Source organism: Gymnoscopelus microlampas, assembly GCF_963454915.1.
Source record: "Gymnoscopelus microlampas genome assembly, chromosome: 23".
Lineage (NCBI taxonomy): Eukaryota > Metazoa > Chordata > Actinopteri > Myctophiformes > Myctophidae > Gymnoscopelus > Gymnoscopelus microlampas.
In genome coordinates, this window is record NC_139960.1 from 2,211,997 (window position 1) to 2,235,148 (window position 23,152).

General features: G+C 41.4%; 1 protein-coding gene across 3 annotated transcripts in view; it reads right to left on the reverse strand.

Moving 5' to 3' along the window:
- Window positions 1–23,152, reverse strand: part of tbc1d22a (TBC1 domain family, member 22a) — a 197,461-nt gene that overhangs the window by 35,229 nt on the left and 139,080 nt on the right. For all 3 annotated transcript variants that reach the window (XR_014600235.1, XM_084050060.1, XM_084050061.1), the window contains exons 12-13: window positions 20,418–20,545; window positions 24–119 (exon numbers count right to left, since the gene is read on the reverse strand). Coding sequence is in view for 2 of the 3 variants with exons in the window: in XM_084050060.1 (XP_083906186.1) it covers window positions 24–119; window positions 20,418–20,545 (224 nt within the window). In the remaining variant the exon portion in view is untranslated. The remainder of the gene's footprint in view (window positions 1–23; window positions 120–20,417; window positions 20,546–23,152) is intronic.

The following is a 23,152-nucleotide window of genomic DNA, read 5'->3' on the forward strand; positions in this document are numbered from 1 at the left end:
ATCTTCTCTGTTCTAGATCTTACCTGGAAATCTCTCTCCTCCAAGATCTCTTTTCTCCACCGCACCAGGAAGGCCGCACACACATACAAATGGAAGTGAGAGAAGCCCTCTGGCTCAGCCTGGAGAGAGAGAGAGAGAGAGAGAGAGAGAGAGAGAGAGAGAGAGAGAGAGAGAGAGAGAGAGAGAGAGAGAGAGAGAGAGAGAGAGAGAGAGAGCATTACATTTAAGTATAGAATTAAGCAGACATACGAACAAGACAAAGACTTTAAAAGCCCTGCTAGCAGCCCCTCTTTGACATCCCTATTGACAATGGAATACATATGCACTGTATGTACAATGCATACACACATACAGGCCCCACCCGTATCAAATGTATAAAAACGCAATAAAGCTAGCAGCGTATTTCCATAGCGGTCCTTAGAGGTATGTGTTGATTGTGTACCGATGAGTGAGTGAGTAAATGTCAATGTGAGTGTGCAGGGATGCACACAGGAGAGTCTCAGGAGATATATGTGTGGGTGTGTCTACTGTACCACGCTACAGGGAGGAAGAACTCATGGTAAGTACAAATACAATACAACATCATCACTTAATAATCCATTCATTACGGGAACGCATATACTGTGTCATTTTAGATTTTATTTTTTGTTAGAACCATTATTTTATACTAACTATACAGTATATAAAGCAACAAGAAAACTCTTAGGAGTTAGAGCAGTGGTTTAGAACAGTGGGTTCTCAACAATAGCAGATGTACAAGCTCACAACGCGTCGCATTGTGCCATGCTATACGAGCTTGTACATCTGCTATTTTTGAACATTTTTGAAACAATTGTGAAAGTGTTTAGAAATTTAGCAGATCTACAAGCTCATAGCTCATGAGCATGTAGAGCAAATTTGTGCACATCTTTTATTTTATTTATTTAGCAAACATTTTTAACTCAAATCTTTGCTTCTGGGGGATTCTACAAATGTCTTCTAATCCTAACAGTTTTAAAAAAAAACTTGCGTTGCTATGATCAGTGGTTCTCAAACTTTTTCATGTCGCGGACCCCCACAATGATATGGATTTGGCCACGGACCCCCATCTCAAAATATGTATATATTCAAAGATGTGCACAAATGTTAAACATTTAAAAAAAATAGCAGATCTACAAGCTCTACAACCTCAACATCAAGGCCTCTCCCTCTCTCTCTCTCTCTGCAATAAAATCCTCAGTGTTGATGACTCCAACTAATAGACTGTGACACATGCGGAAGTGCCTTTTAGACCTGTGTAGACCAGTGGTTTTCAACCAGTGGTCCGGGGGACCACCAGTGGTCCTTGGGGGAGTACCAGGGGGTCCCCAGCAAAATGAGTTAACATAGCGTCACAATCATTTTAACCACTTAGTTTTGGCTATTCAAAAATAGCAGATCTACAAGCTCATAGCACGGCACTTTTGAAAAATCTCGAAAATGTGTGCAAATCTTTGAATGATATTTACAATACATTACATACATTTTTAACTCAAATCTTTGCTTCTGGGGGGTCCCTGGCACAAAACATTTTCAGGTGGGGGTCCGTGGCCAAATGTATATCAATTTAGGGGTCCTTGGCCTGAAAAAGGTTGAAAACCACTGGTGTAGACAATAGGTCAATGTGTGGCGGTTGATGCGTCATGTATTTGACCTATGAATGTATGAACCGTGTAGATCTCACTACAGCAATCAGCTGTTTCATCAAGACTGGTCACAGGAGAGTGTTTCCGGCTTCTTATTCTGCCATACATGTTAACCCATTGAGACCTGAAGCCGATTCTACATGTCTCCTAAATCCCAACAGTTTTCTGAAAAACCTATGTTTCTATATCAGTGGTGCTCAATATTTTTCATGTCAAGGACCCCCAAAATTATATATGTATTTGGTGGCGGACCCCCATCAAAATATTTTGTTCCAGGGAGCCACAAGAAGCAAAGATTTTAGTTAAAAATGTTCACTTTAAAAATATATATATTCAAAGATTTGCACCAAATTTTACTATTTTTGAAAAATAGCAGATCTACAAGCTCGTAGCGCGGCACTCGGTGCCACGCTATGAGCTTGTAGATCTGCTATTTTTGAATAGCCCAAAGTGTAAAATAATCCTTTTCAGCTCAAATCTAAAAATGACACAGTTCCAGGTCTCAATGGGTTAAACATGGAGAAATAAATAGTGGCGTACAAAGCGCTTGAAAGCAATACTTGATGAGTAAAAGCAAAATTTCAGTAGCAAATCAACATAGAAAAACACAACAGATTAGTTCTGAATGCAGTTCATACGTCAGATGCCGCCTCCATCAATTTGTAGGTACTGTATTTCTGAGTTTTGAGACAGGATGTTTCTCTGATGTCCATTACATCAAAGAAACAATTCTCCATCTGCAGCCATTAGCTCTATATAGGTTTTAGTATTGAGTGGATTTTGTCCATCTTCCATACAGTATGTATCATTCGTCACAAACAGCGTCTTGGGCTGAAAACAGCATCTCGGGGCTCATGACACACATCGTTAGAGCTTGTGCTCTCATTAGCCGGATGATCAGACACAGTATAACCTAAATGATAAAACCTTTCATACATACGAACATCTAATCTAAACTTAATATTAAAATCAAAGTCTGTGCACTCTCAGATATCCTATCAAACATCAAAAATGCATGGATACCGTATGAAGCCGGCCCTAATAAGTTACCATAATGGACACACGTACATTGTTGTGTCCTATCGCAGTGGTTCTCAAACTTGTTCACGTCAAGGACCCCCAAAATGATATGTATTTGGCCGCGGACCCCCATCTCAAAATATGTTGTTCCAGGGACCCCCCCAGAGGCAAAGATTTGAGTTACAAATGTTCGCTTTAAAAAACAAATATTCAAAGATTTGCACACATTTTGAAGATCTTTCAAAAATAGCAGATCTACAAGCTCATAGCGCGGCACTCGGTGCCGCGCTATGAGCTTGTAGATCTGCTATTTTTGAATAGCCAAAGTGTAAAAGGTTAAAATTATTCTGATGCTATATTTACACATTTTGCTGGGTACCCCCTGGAGCCCCCTCAAGTACCCCTGGGGGTCCCCGGACCCCACTTTGAGAACCAAGGTCCTATCGGACCTATAGCACACAACATGTTTGTTGTGCTGTCTTGTGGCCTCTGACTTCACAATCGTGGCCCCCTGCTTATCTAGCTGAATAGCCCTGATGTAGGCGATCCATTTTTCACTCAAGAGGATAAATGTAACCATGTTTTTGTCATAAATGTTTTACAGTACATAACGCGGAGCTCAGTTACCATTCCAAGTTACCCATTCACGTTACCAGTTATAGATATTATAACCTTTCTGCCTGTCTGCCTGCCTAAACCAAATGAATGGCAGCCAACATGTGAGGTTTGAGTGGGATTGAAATGTTCATCGATATTCAAACAGGGTCCCCACACATTTTTAGCAATGAATTTCCAAAACTTTTCCAGAATATTTAGCCCAATTTCCAGGCCTGTATAACAATCATTCAGCGCAATAATGTGTCTCTTACTCCTATGTACAATGCCCAAAGATAGGCAGTGTAGCAAAAATAAAGCATAAAATGGTACAATTCCATTCAAAATGTCGTGCAAAATTAGGGCATAGACTCATTATGGCATCCGTATGACTTATTTTTTTTTAATAATATTGCCTTGCATTTGCCCCATTTATGAATTTAAAAGTAATGAAGGATGCAAGGATGTTTTAAATTACACTTTTGTTGTAGGTTTTCCTATGTTTTTCCTATTAAGTTTTCAACAAGAGGATACTGTCAGACACAAGGAGGGATGAACATAATTATGTAAAACCAGCCAGCTCTATTCGGGTCCTCTTCTCGCTTTACCCAGTCTTTAAACTTTTCATTTGTAAGCCACAAATTATTAAACAAACATTTCCCTGGCATTGTGGATCATACTACTAGTTCAACCGATATATTTTAACTGCGTTCGTTGACTATTCACATGTTGCTCGCAATTGTTTGTTGGGACAGCAAACACACAACCTGCACAAGTTGCCAGGTTGGTGTCACGTGACAAACGAACAGCTCTACAAGCTAACTACTCATCACGCTGCAGCACGTTGTGAGCTTGTAGCTCTGTTCTTCTTATCACGTGACACCAACCTGGCACCCTACGCAGTGCAACCTAACAATTGAGACATACATTAGGCTGCCATCACACAGTCCGTTCGGCAAAAAACGACTTATGTTACATATTTCGTGTAATGTTATACATGTTTATGAAAATGTTTTGTGTTAAAAAAGTCAATAGCCAAAAACAATGCATAGACAAATATTTTTTCCAGGACCCTTGATAAATTCCAGGACCTTTGATGAAGTTTGATCAATTCCAAACCCTTTCCAGTACTGGATTTTTGTATTTTTTATTTCAAAATATTTCCAGGAATTTCATGACCGTGGGGACTCTGTTTAAAAGACAATAGTGTCCCCGCAGCGTGGGGGGAGAAGGTGTCAGAGCGTGTGGAGCACCGAGGGCAGCCACACCGTGGCCAATGGAATCGCAGGGAAAGAAACTGTCAATTTGATCTGAAGTCCGTCTGAAGTCCGTCTGTGTGGTAGCTGGACTTACTGCCGTCATGCGAGTGTTAACTCATTCACTGCCACTGACGTAAAAAAACGTATTTTCTTCCGATTACCAATACTGCCACTGACGTAAAAAACTTAATTACAAAAAAACAAAAAAAAAAAAACACGGAACCCAAGATATCGTGATCCAAAGATTTGCTGCTCCATTCACTTCTTGGTTGACTTATTACTTCAAAATCCTGTATCTCGGCTTTTTTACTATGTATTTTTGGCCGAGACATGCTGTCTTCAAAGGCGTATCAAAGGCGTGAAACCCTCAGTGATTAGCAACCATCAGGGGGTCGATCATACTGGAGATAAATATTCTGTGACTACTTCAAAAAGGTAAAAAAAAATTGCTGACAGTGGGTGCACACGTCCAGAAATAAGTGGGAGTTGGGTTAATCGTTGCACCCCTAGTATAAGCTACCCCCTAGTATACATGTATAAGGGACCAGTGTTAATAAAACATCTCTCTCTCTCTCTCTCTCTCACAACGCGTCGCATCGCGACGCGTTGTGAGCTTGTAGATCTGCTATTTTGAAACATTTTAGTACTTTTACTTTTGGTACTTTAAGTGCATTTTGATACCAATACTTTTGTACTTTTACTCAAGTGCATTTTGAATTCCGGACTTCCTTACTTGTAACAGAGTAGTTCTACATTGCGGTATTGATACTTTTACTTACTCTCACACACACACACACACACACACACACACACACACACACACACACACACACACACACACACACACACACACACACACACACACACACACACACACACACACACACACACACACACACACACACACACACACACACACACACACACACAGCCCGGACGGAAGTCAGACAGAGGACCCTGCTGACCAGAACAGAACAGACAGAATTCATCAAGGTTGAAAGAGAGGAATGGACCCTGATGGGAGAGGAGAGGAGGAGGAGGAGGAGGAGGAGGAGGAGGAGGAGGAGGAGGAGGAGGAGGGGGGGGCGGCATTCATCAGTACAGAAGAGGGAGGAGAGGTGAGGGCTGGGCAGAGAGACAGAGAAAGAGACAGAGAGAGAGAGAGAGAGAGATGTAGAGAGAGAGAGTGTGTGTGTGTGTGTGTGTGTGTGTGTGTGTGTGTGTGTGTGTGTGTGTGTGTGTGTGTGTGTGTGTGTGTGTGTGTGTGTGTGTGTGTGTGTGTGTGTGTGTCTGTGTGTGTGTGTGTGTGTGTGTGTGTGTGTGTGTGTGTGTGTGGGGGGGGGGTTGAAGAAGGGGTGAAATAGAAAGATAGAAATGGATGAAGGGAGAAGGATGGAGGGGATAGAGGGAGAGAGGGAGGGAGGGAGGGAGAGTAGAGGGAGAGATATGGAGAGAGTGAGACTGTAGAGAAAAAGGTGAGCTTTTTATTGAGAGAAGATGAAATATTGATGCAGAGAGAGAATAACGGAGTGTGAGTGTGTGTGTATGTGTGTGTGTGTGTGTGTGTGTGTGTGTGTGTGTGTGTGTGTGTGTGTGTGTGTGTGTGTGTGTGTGTGTGTGTGTGTGTGTGTGTGAGAATCAGACCCAGACTGTGAGAATGAGACTGAGAGTGAAATCGAGACAATGGGAGCGAGAGTGCGTGTCAGGATTGGTATATATTGTGCATGTGCTTGGGTGTGTGTGTGTGTGTGTGTCAGAGGGCCTGGCTTGTATGGGTGGGGTGAGCACAGGGACAAACTTAGGGCAGCAGATGTGAGGGGGCATGTGGTGGCTATGAACCCCTCTGGGAGAGTCCTACAGTTGAGTTCTCTCTCTCTCGCTCAGCGCGCGCGCGCGCGCACGCACGCACGCACACACACACACACACACACACACACACACACACACACACACACACACACACACACACACACACACACACACACACACACACACACACACACACACACACACACACACACACACACACACACAGGGAAAGCACTTCGGGTTATTGGTTTATTTGTTCATGATATACATAGGTTTTTTTTTTGATGGTACGGTATGGAGTGTCCAAGAAAAAAACATTAAATAATAATGCCCTATTTTTTCACTTCAATATATAACAGTGAAAAGCAAAATAGCAAAACTGTATATTGCTTTCTATTGTATATATTTGTGTTCTACTCAGGGCGTCCTCGCAAATGAGAGCTTGCTCTCAACGGTCTACCCTGAATAAATAAAGGTCAATAAAAAAAATAAAAATTATAAAACGATCAAAACTAAGATCTGATTTTATCTACAAGCTCATTAATGTGTCCCCGTGCAACACACTGTGACCTTGTAGACCAGCTAGTTTCACTCTTTCTTCTTTCTGAAATGGTTGAAAGTCTGACAAAAATGATAAGTATGAACAAGAGCTTGTGACTAAATAACTATACTGGTTCTTTTCTCCATTTCCTGAAAAGTAAAGGGTTTTGCACAAACACGGTTTAGACCAGACAGTGGCAAAATAATTTAAATTCAGACGCGAGGAAATCAGTTTGTGAAGTACTGTCATGGTGCAAAAACTATTACAACTCAAGTCCTGGGAGGAAAACAATATGTCCTCGTCCTGGCACAAGACAAGATCTATATACTGAAAAAAAGTAAAGACAATGGTTCCCTGATTATTTACTTGGTATGTTTTACTTATCGTTTCCATCCTAATATACAATCGAGAGTAAAATCCAGTTAAAGCTAGAACGTCCAGTGACATTACAACCACCAGGCACAGGCAAAAATGCAGTGTTGATTTGAGATCAAATTGTGTTCGTTTTAGTCATATTTTAGTCATCTGATTGTTTTTTTGTTTTTGTCTAGTTTTAGTCGACTAAATATAATAAGATTATAGTCGACTAAAGGCCTTTGCAGACATGGTGCGATTAGTCAATCAGTCAATCAGCCGGTGTGCATGAGGTCATAGAGAACCATGTGTTCATTTAAAAAATGTTATTGTCCGTTTTTTCCGTGCGACAAAACCCACCCTGTCTGCAAAAGGCCTTAAATCTACAGTTGATTTAGTCGACTAAAATGTATTGGCGGTGCCTTGATGGCGTCATAATGGCTGATTTTACACTTGGTTGCGTGCTGAAAATAGCCGATCTACAAGCTCACAACGCGCCGCAGCGCGACGCGTTGTGAGCTTGTAGATCTGCTATTTTCAGAGCACAACACCCGAGCGCAACCAAACATAAAATGACTTGTCTTTTAGTTCTACTGGATCTCTTCTCCACTAGATCCCTCACTGACATTTTAGTCTAGTTTTTATTCGTTGACGAAATTGTCAATATATTTAGTCTTAGTTTTAGTCGTCATAGCTTAGTTTTTATTTAGTTTTCGTCAGTGAAAAAAGGTAGTCGACCAACAATGATTGGGAAATGGCATGCTAAGGTTGGTAATGCCAATGACTTAAAAAAATGACCAAATCAAGCTGATCAGCAAAGACACACATAACTACAGGGCAAGCCAACAACATAAACATAGTCAAAATTAGCATTGGATGCAGCTGGATGTACACAATCTAAAGCCCTATTCATTTTTGAGTGGTGCCAACCACTCCTATATCTGACTTTGTCTGTGTGTCCGTGTGTATGTCCAATAAACAAACATTGATGACAACATCAATACGGGGCTCATCAAAGGCACCACTCTCTTCACACAGGTTTGTGATATTTAGCGACGCCAGCCGCTAAAAATCCGCTAAAAAGCAGGATCCGCTCTATACAGAGCGGATCCTGCTTTTTAGCGGATTTTTAGCGGATTTTTTATCCTGCTCTATACCTGACTTTGTCCGTGTTCACCGTCAACGCTCTGATTGGTCAGACCCGTCAACGCTCTGATTGGTCAGACCCGTCAACACTCTGATTGGTCAGACCCGTCAACACTCTGATTGGTCAGACCCGTCAACGTTCTGATTGGTCAGACCCGTCAACAAAGTGATTGGTCAAGCTTCACGTGGCTATAAACACATTATAAACACATATCGATGACAAAATGTATCAAAGGCGCCGCTACCTTCACACAGGGTGTTTTTTTTTTACATTAGTCTGAAGGCTTGATATCTTGTTTGGGCCACTTCAGTGGTTGTACGGCGTCCATAGCGTTCCCTATATCGCTTTACCAACCCTGACGGTTGGTTTCCTGCTGAACTGAAACGCACGTATGATTTATTTTTATTTGTTTCTTTGAATTAAACATTTCTGATCCCGCCTCACATGACAGTGTGTCTGGATGGCGTCGGAATTGAAAATGTCACAGTGTTCTTTTAACTCTTTAAGACCGGGAACGCATCTGTGTTTAATTTTAACTATTTATTTTGGCCATTCAAAAAATAGCAGATCTACAAGCTCATAGCGCGGCACCGAGTGCCGCGCTACGAGCTTGTAGATCTGCTATTTTTTGAAAAATCGTGAAAAATGTGTGCATATCTTTGGATATATGTATTTTTAAAGCAAACATTTGTAACTCAAATCTTTGCTTAGGGTGGATTCTACAAAATGTTTTCTAAATCCTAACAGTTTAAAAAAAAAAAAAAAAAACATATTTGCTATAATATCAGTGGTTCTCAAAAACGATATGGCCGTCGTGGACCCCCATCTCAAAATATTTTGTTCCAGGGACCCCAGAAGTTGTAAGAGTCAAAAATGTTCGCTTTAAAAAAAAAATATATACAGTATACATATTCAAAGATTTGCACACATTTTCACGATTATTCAAAAAATAGGAGATCTATTTATCTATTTATTTTGGCTATTCAAAAATAGCCAAAATAAATCTTACAATGACACACAGATGCGTTCCAGGTCTTAAAGGGTTAACAGCCATGCTAATGCCACCACACTGAGCCACTTGCTAATTTCATGCTCCACGCAACAAGGATAATTTGGTCCCTGTCTCTCTGCTGTGCGTGTGTGTGTGTGTGTGTGTGTGTGTGTGTGTGTGTGTGTGTGTGTGTGTGTGTGTGTGTGTGTGTGTGTGTGTGTGTGTGTGTGTGTGTGTGTGTGGCTCTAAATCATCCCTCCTCTGTCATCTCTCCTTCTCTCTCTCTCTCTCTCTCTCTCTCTTGTCTCCATCTCTTCAGATCGATAGAGACACATAGAGAGCCCTACTCTCTCTCTCTCTCTCTCTCCAGGGTGTAAAGGAGAGGCAGAAATGATAAGAAAAATAAACGATACATAAATTGAGAGATTATGACAGAAAGAGAGAAAAGATACACAGGAAGAGAGAGAGAGAGAGAGAGAGAGAGAGAGAGAGAGAGAGAGAGAGAGAGAGAGAGAGAGAGAGAGAGAGAGAGAGAGAGAGAGAGAGAGAGAGAGAGAGAGCAGATGGTCACACCACAGAGAGAGGAACGCAGTGGACACATTACAACACTCAGGTTAAAAAGCTCCCCTGAAAAACACACACGCACACACACACACACACACACACACACACACACACACACACACACACACACACACACACACACACACGCACACACACACGCACGCACGCACGCACGCACGCACGCACGCACATGCACGCACACAGAGGCAGATGCCAGCACACAACACAGTAACATGCAGACATACATGCATTCATTCATTCATACAGTATAGCGGGCATTAATAGAGCTCTTCACGGGTCCAAAATGATGAACCTGTCCCGAACACTAATGGAATGGTAATGGTCAATGACTGTGTGTGTGTGTGTGTGTGTGTGTGTGTGTGTGTGTGTAACACATGGTAATGGTCAATGACTGTGTGTGTGTGTGTGTGTGTGTGTGTGTGTGTGTGTGTAACACATGGTAATGGTCAATGAATGTGTGTTCAGATCAATTGGTCCAGCCACTGAGGAGAACCGTTTTTGTGCGCACAGCACAGAAGTGGTGGAAAAAGTACTCAAATGTTTTACTTAAGTAAAAGTATCAATACTGTAATGTTGAATTACTCTGTTACAAGTAAAAGTCCTGAATTAAAAAATGACTTGAGTAAAAGTACAAAGGTATTTGTATCGAAATGTTCGCACGCCTTTGATCCCGGGACGCATAGTTGGATTCGCTCTAGCTCTCCTAAGTCACTGGACTCGGTCAGCTGGCAGTAATCTGACCCAATAGGTCAGCGTAACGGGTCACGCAGCACTTCACGTGTTTTCTCTCCTGGTCAGCGCCGAGTACGGGCCTTCTGGGATCCACTCGGGCGTTACGTATGATATCACTTACCCTACCTTGGCTTTAAGTTAAGTTTCTGAACTTTTTTTTGAGCAGTTTACGTCACACAAAAGTAGCAAAAATAGCCGATCTACAAGCTCAAAACGTTTGGAGCTACACAAGCCGAAGACACGGTTTAAAAGAACCGACACTCAGGCCACGGTCAAACAGGACGTCCGTCCTTGAGTGGGAGACGCATCGTGACTTCTGTTAAAAGATCATTATTGCTGCTCAGGCTTAAAGCGGTGGCTGAGTGTCTATACATGCATGAACACGTGATGCACACGCTGTGCTGGGGGAGGGGGGGGGGGGTTGGACATAAGAGAAGGCAGGGCAAGGACACAGGACAGAAAACACAGCGGAGCGGGAGGGAGGGAGGGAGGGAGAGGGAACGGCCACGAGAACACAGGGGGGGGGGGGGGAGTGGAACGGCCCGGAGAGCAGCTTTGCGCCCTACTGAGGCTGCTGAAACATTCATGTGTGGAAGTGGCCTGATTCCCATGCCAGGACTCAGACTGGAAGAGAAAAGGGGGGGCAGTGACACAGACCCTGATAGAGGAGGGGAAGAAAAAAATAAGTCTGGGTGGGAGATGGAGAGAGAGAGAGAGAGAGAGAGAGAGAGTGAGAGAGAGAGAGATTGAGAGAGAGAGAGAGTGAGCATAGCCATCCAAACTAGGTTGTAAGGCATCAAATATTGAATGGAATGATTACAAGTACACGGTGTACCCACCCGGGGTGGCTGTGGAGACGCAATGACACTGAATCATTCATCCGCACTTTGTGTGTTTTTGTTAGTTTTTAATGGCTCAATTTAGCGCACGCACGAGTGTGTGCACTCTGTGCGTGTGTGTGTGTGTGTGTGTGTGTGTGTGTGTGTGTGTGTGTGTGTGTGTGTGTGTGTGTGTGTGTGTCTAAGTGAGAGCATGCATGCATGTATGCATGTTTTTGTGTGTACAGTATGTATGTATGTATGTATGTATGTATGGACTGTGTGTGTGTGGGTGGGTGTGTGTGTGTGTGTGTGTGTGTGTGTGTGTGTGTGTGTGTGTGTGTGTGTGTGTGTGTGTGTGTGTGTGTGTGTGTGTGTGTGTGTGTGTGTGTGTGTGTGTGTGTGTGTATCTTCAGACAGACAGACACTGTCAGCCAAGTTTGTGAGTACACACATTGTGTTTTCGCATAATGGTATTGTCATAGGATGGAGAAATCACATCCAATATAAACACCTGGATGTGAATCACCCATGTTACCTTGTGCTGCCCGCTGCCTCATGTGATCCGGTCCATATGAAGAAACCCAGAGTTTGAGGCGAGAAGATGGAGATTGCAGCTAGGCCTATGTTTCAATCACAACCGTTTGGCTGAACATCCAATAGAGCACCGAAGTCTGACGTCGAGGGCGCTGTTCCGCTGGTTTGTGGCTTTATTTTTTGTGTTGAAATCCCCATTGGAGAATCTTGGATCACGTCATATAAGAACTGTGTTCCAAACATAAACCCTTTATTTCACTGATGCGATAGGAGTCTGAGTGTGAGTTTGTCTTAGTGATTTACAGACAAAGCAACGGTTTTCTATCAGTAATTATAAGAGACGGCTGGAGATGAGGCCAGAGAGAGAAACAGACATGGACTTTAAAAAAACACACATCTGGGGAGAGAGATTTTTTTTCTTTTGTATCAGCAATGAAGAAAAAAAAGGTTTATTGGCCATGTTCACATGTAGAGTTTATCAGGAATAATGACTGACCGATAAAACCCTCTCATGGTCCTCGTTATGTGATCATAACCATGTTTGAAAATGATTTCAAACATTTCCCAAAAAGTTGTAAATCATTTGAAAACAGCCGATGTACAAGCTCACAACGCAGGGCGATTCAACGGGTTGTGAGATTGTAGTTTGGCTATTTTGTTTTTTAACAGCTGAAACATAAAATAGGGCTCAAGTCGTTTCACTTAACCCATTAAGACCTGGAACGCATCTGTGTCACTTTTTGATTTGAGCTAGAAAAAGCATTATTTTACACTTTGGCTATTCAAAAATAGCGCGGCACCGAGTGCCGCGCTACGAGCTTGTAGATCTGCTATTTTTGAAAAATCATGAAAACGTGTGCAAATTAATACATTTATAATCATTTTAAAGCGAAATTTTTTTAACTCAAATATTTTGAGATGGGGGTCCGCGGCCAAATACATGTCATTTTGGGTGGTCCTTGACATGAAAAAGGTTTGAGAACCACCGATATAGAAACATACGTTTTTTTTTCAGAAAACGGGTTAGGATTTAGAAGACATTAGTAAGAATGGGCCTCAGGTCTTTAAAGGGTTAACACACCCTCTCTGCTGAAGCCATACATCACGGCGGTGCTAACTGCCTGTGGCGCGCTAATGCCGCGCTAATGCTACAGCGGGAGCTGTGAAGAGGTGCAGCCTGAGTGTTTATTTGGCAGCCAGACAGGGGCATACGTACTGTACCGTAGCACTGGAAGCCATGTGATTTAAGGACATCATCGAAGGCCAGCGTTTCTGTCGGGTTTTTTTAAAGGCCTTGGCACTGCGATGCAGCCTGGGATTACACACAGTCAAATCCTCAGGGTTCATTTAACCCATTGAGACCTGAAGCCGATTCTCCTAAATCTCAACAGTTTTCTGAAAAACGTATGTTTCTATATCAGTGGTGCTCAAACCTTTTCATGTCAAGGACCACCAAAATTATATGTATTTAGCCGCGGACCCCCATCAAAATAGTTTGTTCCAGGGACCCCCCAGAAGCAAAGATTTGAGTTAAAAATGTTCGCTTTAAAAATATACTCTGTTACAAGTAAAAGTCAGGAAATAAAACTATACTTGAGTTAAAGTACAAAAGTATTGGTATTAAAATGTACTTAAAGTACCAAAAGAAGAAAGTACTCTACTAATTATGTGGAATGTCCCATTTCACAACTTTTCAAATGTATAAAATGTATACAAATCTTTTGAAAATAGCAGATCTACAAGCTCACTATGTGTCACATTGCGACGCATTGTGAGCTTGTAGATCGGCTATTTTCAAATGGCCAAAATGTGTATAGGGCTGAAGTGGTTACTGTATGTTTTGTGATAATATTCAAAATCTACAAACTAACTAGTAACCAAACATTTATCAGATCCAAAACATGGAAAATAGAAGGGAAAAAAAGAGTCCTTAGGATGAATTCAAAAGCAATTGTTTCTTTAAACATAACTGTGTTTCATGGAACATGGTGGAAGAAGATAGATAAGTCAGTCAGAGATAAAAGAATTGCAGCTCCCAAAGCTGCTACTTTCTGAGAGCAGTAACTAGTAACTATACTAGTCAACTGAAAGTAACATTTCAATAAAATGCATTATAAACTACTTTTGGGCACAATTATGTTATTTTAGAATGTGAAACGGAGTTAAATCAACACAGGAGATTATAATGTACTAACTAACTTAGGACCCCAATTTAAACAAGCCATACGGCTTGGATTTTTTAAATCATATTTAGTCAACCTTGTATTTGAACTGTACTTTCATGTGCTTTTTGTCTGCAAACTACTAAATAAAGTATTCAATCAAAAAACTTTTCGAGGTTGGAAAACAAAGTCATACACACATGCACTGCATCAGCAGTGGTTTCAGACAATGACATGCAAATTAACTATTTTAACACCTTGGCCATGGTCTTTTGTTTGTCTCTAGCCAAAAATAGGCCGTCACAATGGCTCTTGACTGTGAGCTTGTCACCAGACTATAGTAACTTTACTAGTGGATCCAAACATTTTTAGGCTACACTCTCAGAGATAAATCAACAGAGGATTTTATTGTGTAGCCCAGGAGTTGTCCACCCAGTCCACAAACTGCAATTGAATGTAGTCAAAACAAAAATACGTGTGTGTGTGTGTGTGTGTGTGTGTGTGTGTGTGTGTGTGTGTGTGTGTGTGTGTGTGTGTGTGTGTGTGTGTGTGTGTGTGTGTGTGTGTGTGTGTGTGTGTGTGTGTGTGTGTGTGTGTGTGTGTGGTGGGGGGATCACAAGACCTGGCTCCTGAGTCCATTGTGAGGGCCTAAGTTGGCCAAGTGATGGCCAAGGTGCTATACCAGTTAATTTGCATGTCATTGTCTGAAACCTTTATTTAGAAGTTGCAGGCGATAAAGAGAGAGAGACAGTCAGATTGAATGGAGTTTCTAGGTGAAAGTGTTTTTTTGAGGTCCCTTAACCCTAACCCTAACCTTCCATCCGCCTCCATTATAAATCTCTGAACTTTTAAAGGAGTACAATTCTAAAACTATTAAACATTTCAAAGATTCCTTTTCAGGCAAACATGTCCACAGTAAGAAAAACATGTTAAAGTATGAATGGGGTTACTAGCAGTAAGTATGTAGGATTAGTAGCCTGCACTCATTTCCCTTTAAATGTCCATTGCCGCATTGACAATGCATTGGGCGCTTAAAGTTAAATATCTCCCAAACTGCAAATGATTTCAAAGAAGACAAAAAAAAAAGTACACACTTTGGCAGGCTACCAGTTCTACAGTGAAGAACACACAAGTGAACAGTCTATGGAAGAACCACTGTGGTGTAGTGGTTTAGCTAAAGGGTTTGCAACTAGAAGGTTCTCAGTTCAAATCCAGCCAGAATGTTTTTCCAACTTTTTCTTGGCGCTTTCACCTTTATCTAATCTTTCAGTGAAGACCTTAGTAGTGAATAGATCAAGTAAGAACCAATGTGGTGCAGTGGATTAGATACAGGACTTGTAACCAGAAGTCTCCCGGTTCAAATCCAACTAGGACATTCTTCCAACTTTTACCTGCCAAAGTTTATACCACTTTCCCTTATAATGTGTATTAACATTTCTTCTGTTAGAGAGAGAGAGAGAGAGAGAGAGAGAGAGAGAGAGAGAGAGAGAGAGAGAGAGAGAGAGAGAGAGAGAGAGAGAGAGAGAGAGAGAGAGAGATCCTAGATTATTATTTCTATGCATTAGATGTATTACCTCGTGTTTACCTTGCTTACTGTAAATCTCTCTTTATTAAGAGCGTCTGCTAAATGCCCAACTTGTAGACTACATTGTAGAGAGATGGCGCTAGTGCTACTATAATTAACATAACCTGTTTGGCTACGACACCCCCCTCACAGCCAAACAGACTGTGAGTTCAGTTGGGACTGTTGTACTTTTACTCCACTACAATGACATTTGGTTACTAGTTATATATATATGAGAGAGAGAGAGAGAGAGAGAGAGAGAGAGAGAGAGAGAGAGAGAGAGAGAGAGAGAGAGAGAGAGAGAGAGAGAGAGAGAGAGAGAGAGAGAGAGGAGAGAGAGAGAGAGAGAGAGAGAGAGAGAGAGAGAGAGAGAGAGAGAGAGAGAGAGAGAGTGTGTGTGTGTGTGTGTGTGTGTGTGTGTGTGTGTGTGTGTGTGTGTGTGTGTGTGTGTGTGTGTGTGTGTGTGTGTGTGTTGATTCCCCATAAGAGAAGATTTTTCACTGCCAGCTACCAGTGATTCTCAACAATTTTAATTTCAAGAGGACCCCCAGTTTACATGCATTAGGCGACACCCATTTAATGGCATTTCTATCCCTGGGACCCCAATTTATATTGTAAAATCAATGTTAATTTAACTCTGAGAGTGTACAAATGGAACCAAATGGACCCGTTAGGGTCCATTTGGTTCCATTTGTACACTTTGGTTCCATTTGTACACTCTCAGAGTTACAGACCCACAAGGGTCCATTTGGTTCCTAACTATCCTCCATTTAGCTGGGGACCCCTGGAACCCCCTCAGGTACCCCTGGGGGTCCCCGGACCCCACTTTGAGAACCAATGTTCTATTGTTCCATTAAATTGGATTCAGTTCTAAAAGGCTAGAAACTGTACACATCTTTTCTTTTGCGGGGGGCGTGGGGAAAGTAATATAAAGTAATATATAATATATTACCCTTGATTCCAAGTAATAAGTAATATAATATTATTACTTTTCAAAGGAGTAATAAGTAATAAGTAACATATTACTCTCCTAAGTAATATAGCCCAACACTGTACAGAACACACTAACCATTATTATCATTATTATTATTAAAAGAAAAGATAAATATTGTGATACGAAATGCCTAAATAAAGCAATAGATATGAGTAATGAAATTGAAATGAAAAAGGTTGAGAATCACTGGGTTAAACTGTAGAATATAGTTAAAGGGATATTTGAATTCCCCACCAAGTAGACTAGTAGGTAAACAACCAATAGTTGCTCGGCCCTGCCACCTACTGTCCAGCTACTGTATTGCACAGTGGGGAAAAAATAATGCTAAACTCCACCCTCCAAGGCAAAACCACACCCACAGAGGGGTGTGGTTTCATATCAGCGCCTCCCGGGTACTGATTTCCTAGGTACCTAAGGTGAGGTTCTCAGCTGGCTACGACTGTATATTCAAAGATTTGCACACATTTTTACGATTTTTCGAAAAATAGCAGATCTACAAGCTCGTAGCGCGGCACTCGGTGCCGCGCTATGAGCTTGTAGATCTGCTATTTTTGAATAGCCCAAAGTGTAAAATAATGCTTTTTAGCTCAAATCTAAAAATGACACAGTTCCAGGTCTTAATGGGTTAACTCAGAGGAGCGTACGAGTGAAAACAAACGGACCCTTACGGGTCCGTTTGATTTAACTTTGTACATTTTGGTTTCATTTCCTCCCCGTGGGTTCAATAAAGGTCTGCTGTCGAGGAATTCTGAATTCTCGTCAGGAGTGTCCTGCCCTAAAATATGTTGTGACACAAAATCAATTAGCCTGGACAATGTTAACTCATTCAGTGCCTCTGGACGTAAAATACGTCCTGGGAAAAAAAAATCAAAATAAAAAAAAAAATATATATATATATATATATTTTTTGTTGTTGTTCAGAACCCAAGATATGATGATTTGAAGATTTGCTGCTCCATCCACTCCTTGTTTAACCTATAACTTAAAAAGGCTGTATCTCGCTTCCTAAGCACTTTTTTTTTACAATGAATTTTGGCTGTGGCACTCAGAGCCAAAATTCAAAAATGAGCATGGCATTGAATGAGTTAATGGGGTCCAGACAGTTTTTCATTTGTTTGTTTGTTTATTTTGACGGGTGGCACAGGGAGGGTTTCAATGCAACCGCATTACCTGCGTTATGGTAGTTACGCCCTGGTAAAGCCCCTCCCTCAGGAAAATCGCATTTCCATTTGATTTCAGGAAGGAGTCTGGCCTGAAGGCTTGTCTGGGCGTTTCTAGCCCGTTCACCAAATGGACGAGCCTATCAGCAAAGTTGGCCAATCAGGTGGCGAGCTCGAGTGAGCCCGAATGGAGCCGAGTGCAGCCTGAGTGCAGCCGACCAAAAACAAACGGCAGCTATTGTTGTTTGTGCGTTGTCTTTGCTTCTTACTTTCGGTTTTAAAACGCTCTCAAACTTATTTTTTGAGGCACATAATTAACTTATAAGATATCGTTTGGATAGAATTTAGTTGTTTAACTTCATCTATGTGGTCAATTAATCATGACAGAGCCTATTTAGAAATACAAATTCAGAGAACCGGCAGGGGCGGGCAGTGACAAGCATGTATCCGAATAAGGCAACCTATTTTGGGCATGGCCGTCTCAAAGGTCCTGTTGCGTCACATTTAGTCTGGAGGTGGTAAAAATGCACTGGCTGAAGGAGAACACTGCTGATTGGCTGAAGGAGTTGTCAGTCAACGGTATTGCTCCCGCCCCAACTCCAGCCCACAGCCAATATTGCAGAATGGGCGACCTGGAAAGCATCTGTCATTTTAGATTTTAGCGTTGGCAATAAAAAAAAATAGCAGATATACAAGCTTACAGCGCGTCACTTTGTGCCGCGCTGCGAGCTTTGAAGTCTGCTATTTTTTGAACATTTTTGTCAAATCTTTGCTTCTGGGGGTCCCTGGAACAACATATTTTGAGATGGGGGTCCGCGGCCTAATACATATTATTTTGGGTCCTTGAAATGAAAAGGTTTGAGAACGTACTGTAGCAACACAAGTTTAAAAAAAAAAACTGTTAGGATTTAGAAGACATTTTGTAGAATCGGCCTCAGGTCTTCATTTAAAGTAACACTCTCACACTGTTTGCTGTGTACAGGCAAGAAGCATGACAGAGAGAGAGACGGGACAGAACAGCGCAGGAAGACACACACAGGCACGCACGTACTGTATACAGATAAGCCCCAGAGAGAGAGAGAGAGAGAGACAGGCCAATACAGACAGAGGAAGACAGACATATCGATGAACACAACTATCCTGTCTGTCTCAGAGACAGACAGACCGATCGATACACAAAGGAAAAAAAAAGACACATTTGCTACGTGTATCTGTTGAGCCAGGAGGGTGTGAACATGTTGTGAGTGTTTTTCAGTGTGTGTGTGTGTGTGTGTGTGTGTGTGTGTGTGTGTGTGTGTGTGTGTGTGTGTGCGTGCGTGCGTGCGTGCGTGCGTGCGTGCGTGCGTGCGTGCGTGCGTGTGCGTGTGCGTGCGTGTGTGCAACCAAAGTGCTAAAATATCATCAGCTAGAGCAGACCATCTCTCAGCTAGGCTACAGACTATCTTTGGTAGCCTAGGGTACTCGTGCACAAGTTGGTTCTGAGGGGCCTTCAAATGCAGTGGTGGAAAGTAACTACAGTAAGTACATTTACTTAAGTACTGTACTTAAGTAAAATGTTGCGGTATTTGTACTTTACTTGAGTATTTCCAATTTCCACCTCAGAGGCAAATATTGTACTTTTACTCCACTGCAATTATTTGAAAACTTTAGTTACTAGTTACTTTTCAGATATAAATTATGATATTATGAAACATACATTAACCACTTTAGCCCTATTTTAGGGCTAAAGTAGTAGTATTTTTATATTGCAGTATTGGTACTTTTACTTAAGTAAAGAATTTGAGTACTTTTTCCACCACTGTTCAAATGGCCGGCCTCTCCAAAAGGAGGGCCAAACAATTAGCAAGGTACGGCTCAATATCAGCTCTTATAGGAAGCCGCTCAATGTGGAGGAGGCGTTGTTTCCTTTACCCATGATTGTTGTCTGCTGTGTTTGACAAGTATGCCAACATTATAGCATGTGACAATGTTCTGCCTTATAAGCACTTTGTAACTGTTGCTGTTTTCCCTTTATCTGACTGCACTGCACTGGCAGTGTTTATGTCCTTTGTACAAGGCATTCCAATTGTCTCTACTTTTACTTCTACTCCACTACATCTCAGAGGCAAATATTGTACTTTTACTCCACTACAATTATTTGAAAACTTTAGTTACTAGTTACTTTTCAGATATAAATTATGACATTATAAAACATACATTAACCACTTTAGCCCTATTTTATACATAGGCTATTTTCAAACATTTTGGTACTTTTACTTTTGGTACTTTAAGTACATTTTCATACCAATACTTTTGTACTTTTACTCAAGTGAATTTTGATTTCCGGACTTTCACTTGTAACAGAGTACTTCTACATTGGCAATATTGATATTTTTACTTAAGTAAAACATTTCAGTACTTTTTCCACCTCTGGTGTGTGTGTGTGTGTGCGTGTGCGTGTGTGCGTGTGCGCGTGCGCGTGTGCGTGTGCGTGTGCGTGTGTGTACCTGGTATGTGTCCCACAGTCGTATGGTGCAGCGTAGAGGCAGCTCTCTCATGAGCAGGTTGTTCATCCAGCGGAAGGCAAACTGCAGATACTCCACTTCATACTGCTGCATGTGACGATGCACGCACTCTGAGAGAAGACACACAGCCAGACAACAGTTCAACTAGTTGATCTACACGATGCTCATTAAAAACACACATTAAAATATGGTTTGAGACCACGGTGCCCGAAAAGAGCAGCATTTGCCACACGAATAGGTGGATTTGTTTAAAGGGGCTACCCCATGAATTAAAAAATATATATATTATATATAAATATTGCCCCCTAATACGTTTTAAACAGGTTGTAAGCCTAAAAAAACATCCAGATATTTTTTCTCACAATCTGACGTCTGTCATTCCAAGCTTTTTCAGCTGCAATACCAAAACGTCCTATTGGGCAGGGGGGGAGCTACTGAGCAATTCTGTCTGGCCATCATCAATGCAAAATCAGGGCGAGTGACATCACTTGCCCTGCCATTCTGAAATGGCCTGTTCAGACACGCCCATTCAGGAAATCCATGAAATGAGCATGAATGACATATATATTTTTTGGGTACAAGAGACACTGGGGATCCCAAAAAATACTAAAAACCTAAAAAAAAATGAAATTCATGGTGTAGCCCCTTTAACCACTTGTACACGACGCATTGCAGAGTGAGGCTTTGGGAGCTGGTAGACCTACTGTTTTGTTCACCTACTACTAGACCATACCCATAGGGGAATATGAGCACCCAAAGTGTGCAATTTGGCACACTTTGGGTGTGCAGATCTACAAGCTCTGCGCACCCTGTAGCAGATCTACAAGCTCATAAATAGCATATCTAAATAGCAGATCTACAAGCTCACAACGCGTCGCAAAGCGACGCGTTGTGAGCTTGTAGATCTGCTATTTTCAAATGGCCTATGTATAAAATAGGGCAAAAGTGGTTAATGTATGTTTCGTAATATCATATTATATATCTGAAAAGTACAGTGGGTGACCATTGACTTTGTCGTTTTTTTTCATTCTTCTCATGCGTTTCATGCAGGGCATGTATGATTTCCACTCTGTGCCACTAGGGGCAGCAGCGGTCTACTGCCTACAGCTGCCTACAGCCCACAGCAGACAGCAAGAATATATTTGTTACTAGTTACTGTATATCCTCTCCAAACTGTACATACATTACTTTACACTTTTGTATTATGTTTTGACACTTGCTTTGGAAAATGTAAACGTATGTTTTATCATGCCAATAGCTCATTTGAATAGCAAAATTGTTTGTTTTGGGGTTTTTAGGCACTGTTTTTCCTAGAAAGACAGAGAAAGATCCTGTCTGTTGCTTACAGTACAAGATGTGACATTTATATTAAGCAAAATATTAAGCAAATAAAGTTATATAGCATGATGCTGCGCTTAACATTAGTTTAATTTTAACGTCTTAATTGATAAAACGAGACGGGAAAATAAACGTTTTTTTTTCTCTTGCCAATAGCTCATTTGAATTGACAAATTGTATTTCTGTGGTGGTGGTTCAGTGGCACTATATATATATATATATATATATATATATATATATATATATATATATATATATATATATATATATATATATATATATATATATAAAATATATACTGGGGTATACGTTCTGTGCTTTCTGTGTGTGCACTTATGCCGTGTGTCTCTTTCTTTGAGCGGGGGGGGGGGGGGGGGTCTATCAAGGCAGGCTATTTGTTCAGATGCAATTTCAGCGTGGCTATTAAATAGGCCAAAAAAAAAGCTGATCTACAAGCTCACAAAGAGTCGCGATGCAACTCTATTTTCTAACATTTTAGTCTATTTTTGGCGGAGAGAGAGAGAGAGAGAGAGAGAGAGAGAGAGAGAGAGAGAGAGAGAGAGAGAGAGAGAGAAATTAATATAATATAGGCCTTATATACTTTAGGTACTCGTAACAGAGTAGGCTACTTCTACATTGCAGTATTGATATTTTTACTTAAGTAAACTGCAAACCAAAAAACTCTTCAACGACATGTGCTCCTTGTCCAGTCTATTCATCGCTAAACCGGTTATGTTAATTATCTCTCTCTCTCTATACAAAGACAAAGTCTCTTTTTTTATCCAGATGCGCTCTCTCTCTCTCTGTACAAAGACAAGGTCTCTCAGAGAGAGAGAGAGAGAGAGAGAGAGAGAGAGAGAGAGAGAGAGAGAGAGAGAGAGAGAGAGAGAGAGAGAGAGAGAGAGAGATGCATCAAAGTAGGGGTTCTCAATTTTTTCAGGCCATGACCCCCCAAAATAACCATATTGGGGACCCCCATTTTGCGTGTGCGGCTTTCATCATCAATTTAAAAATAAAGATGATCGGATCATCTGTGAAGCATTTTATGAACATTGAACCTCATAATAACATCACTCCGTTCGCGACTGCATACAGAACGTGTGTCGGCTCTGATGTTTATTAGACAGCATGGACCTCCGCTCATGGACCTCCGCTCAGGTCCTGGAATCCAGAGCCTTATGTCAAGACTTGGCTGCGAGCACATCGCACGGCAGAAAGCACAAAAACCAAAGTGGCACAGCCTGTCATGTCAGATAACCCCGACCCATTTTGGCAGTTTTATAAGACAGGGGTTATTGGCGTCTTTTTGGTTTGTTTTATTTTATTTCCTCGTTTACACTTATTTCCTCCTCAATATTGTTTAAGAATTAATGTGCTAT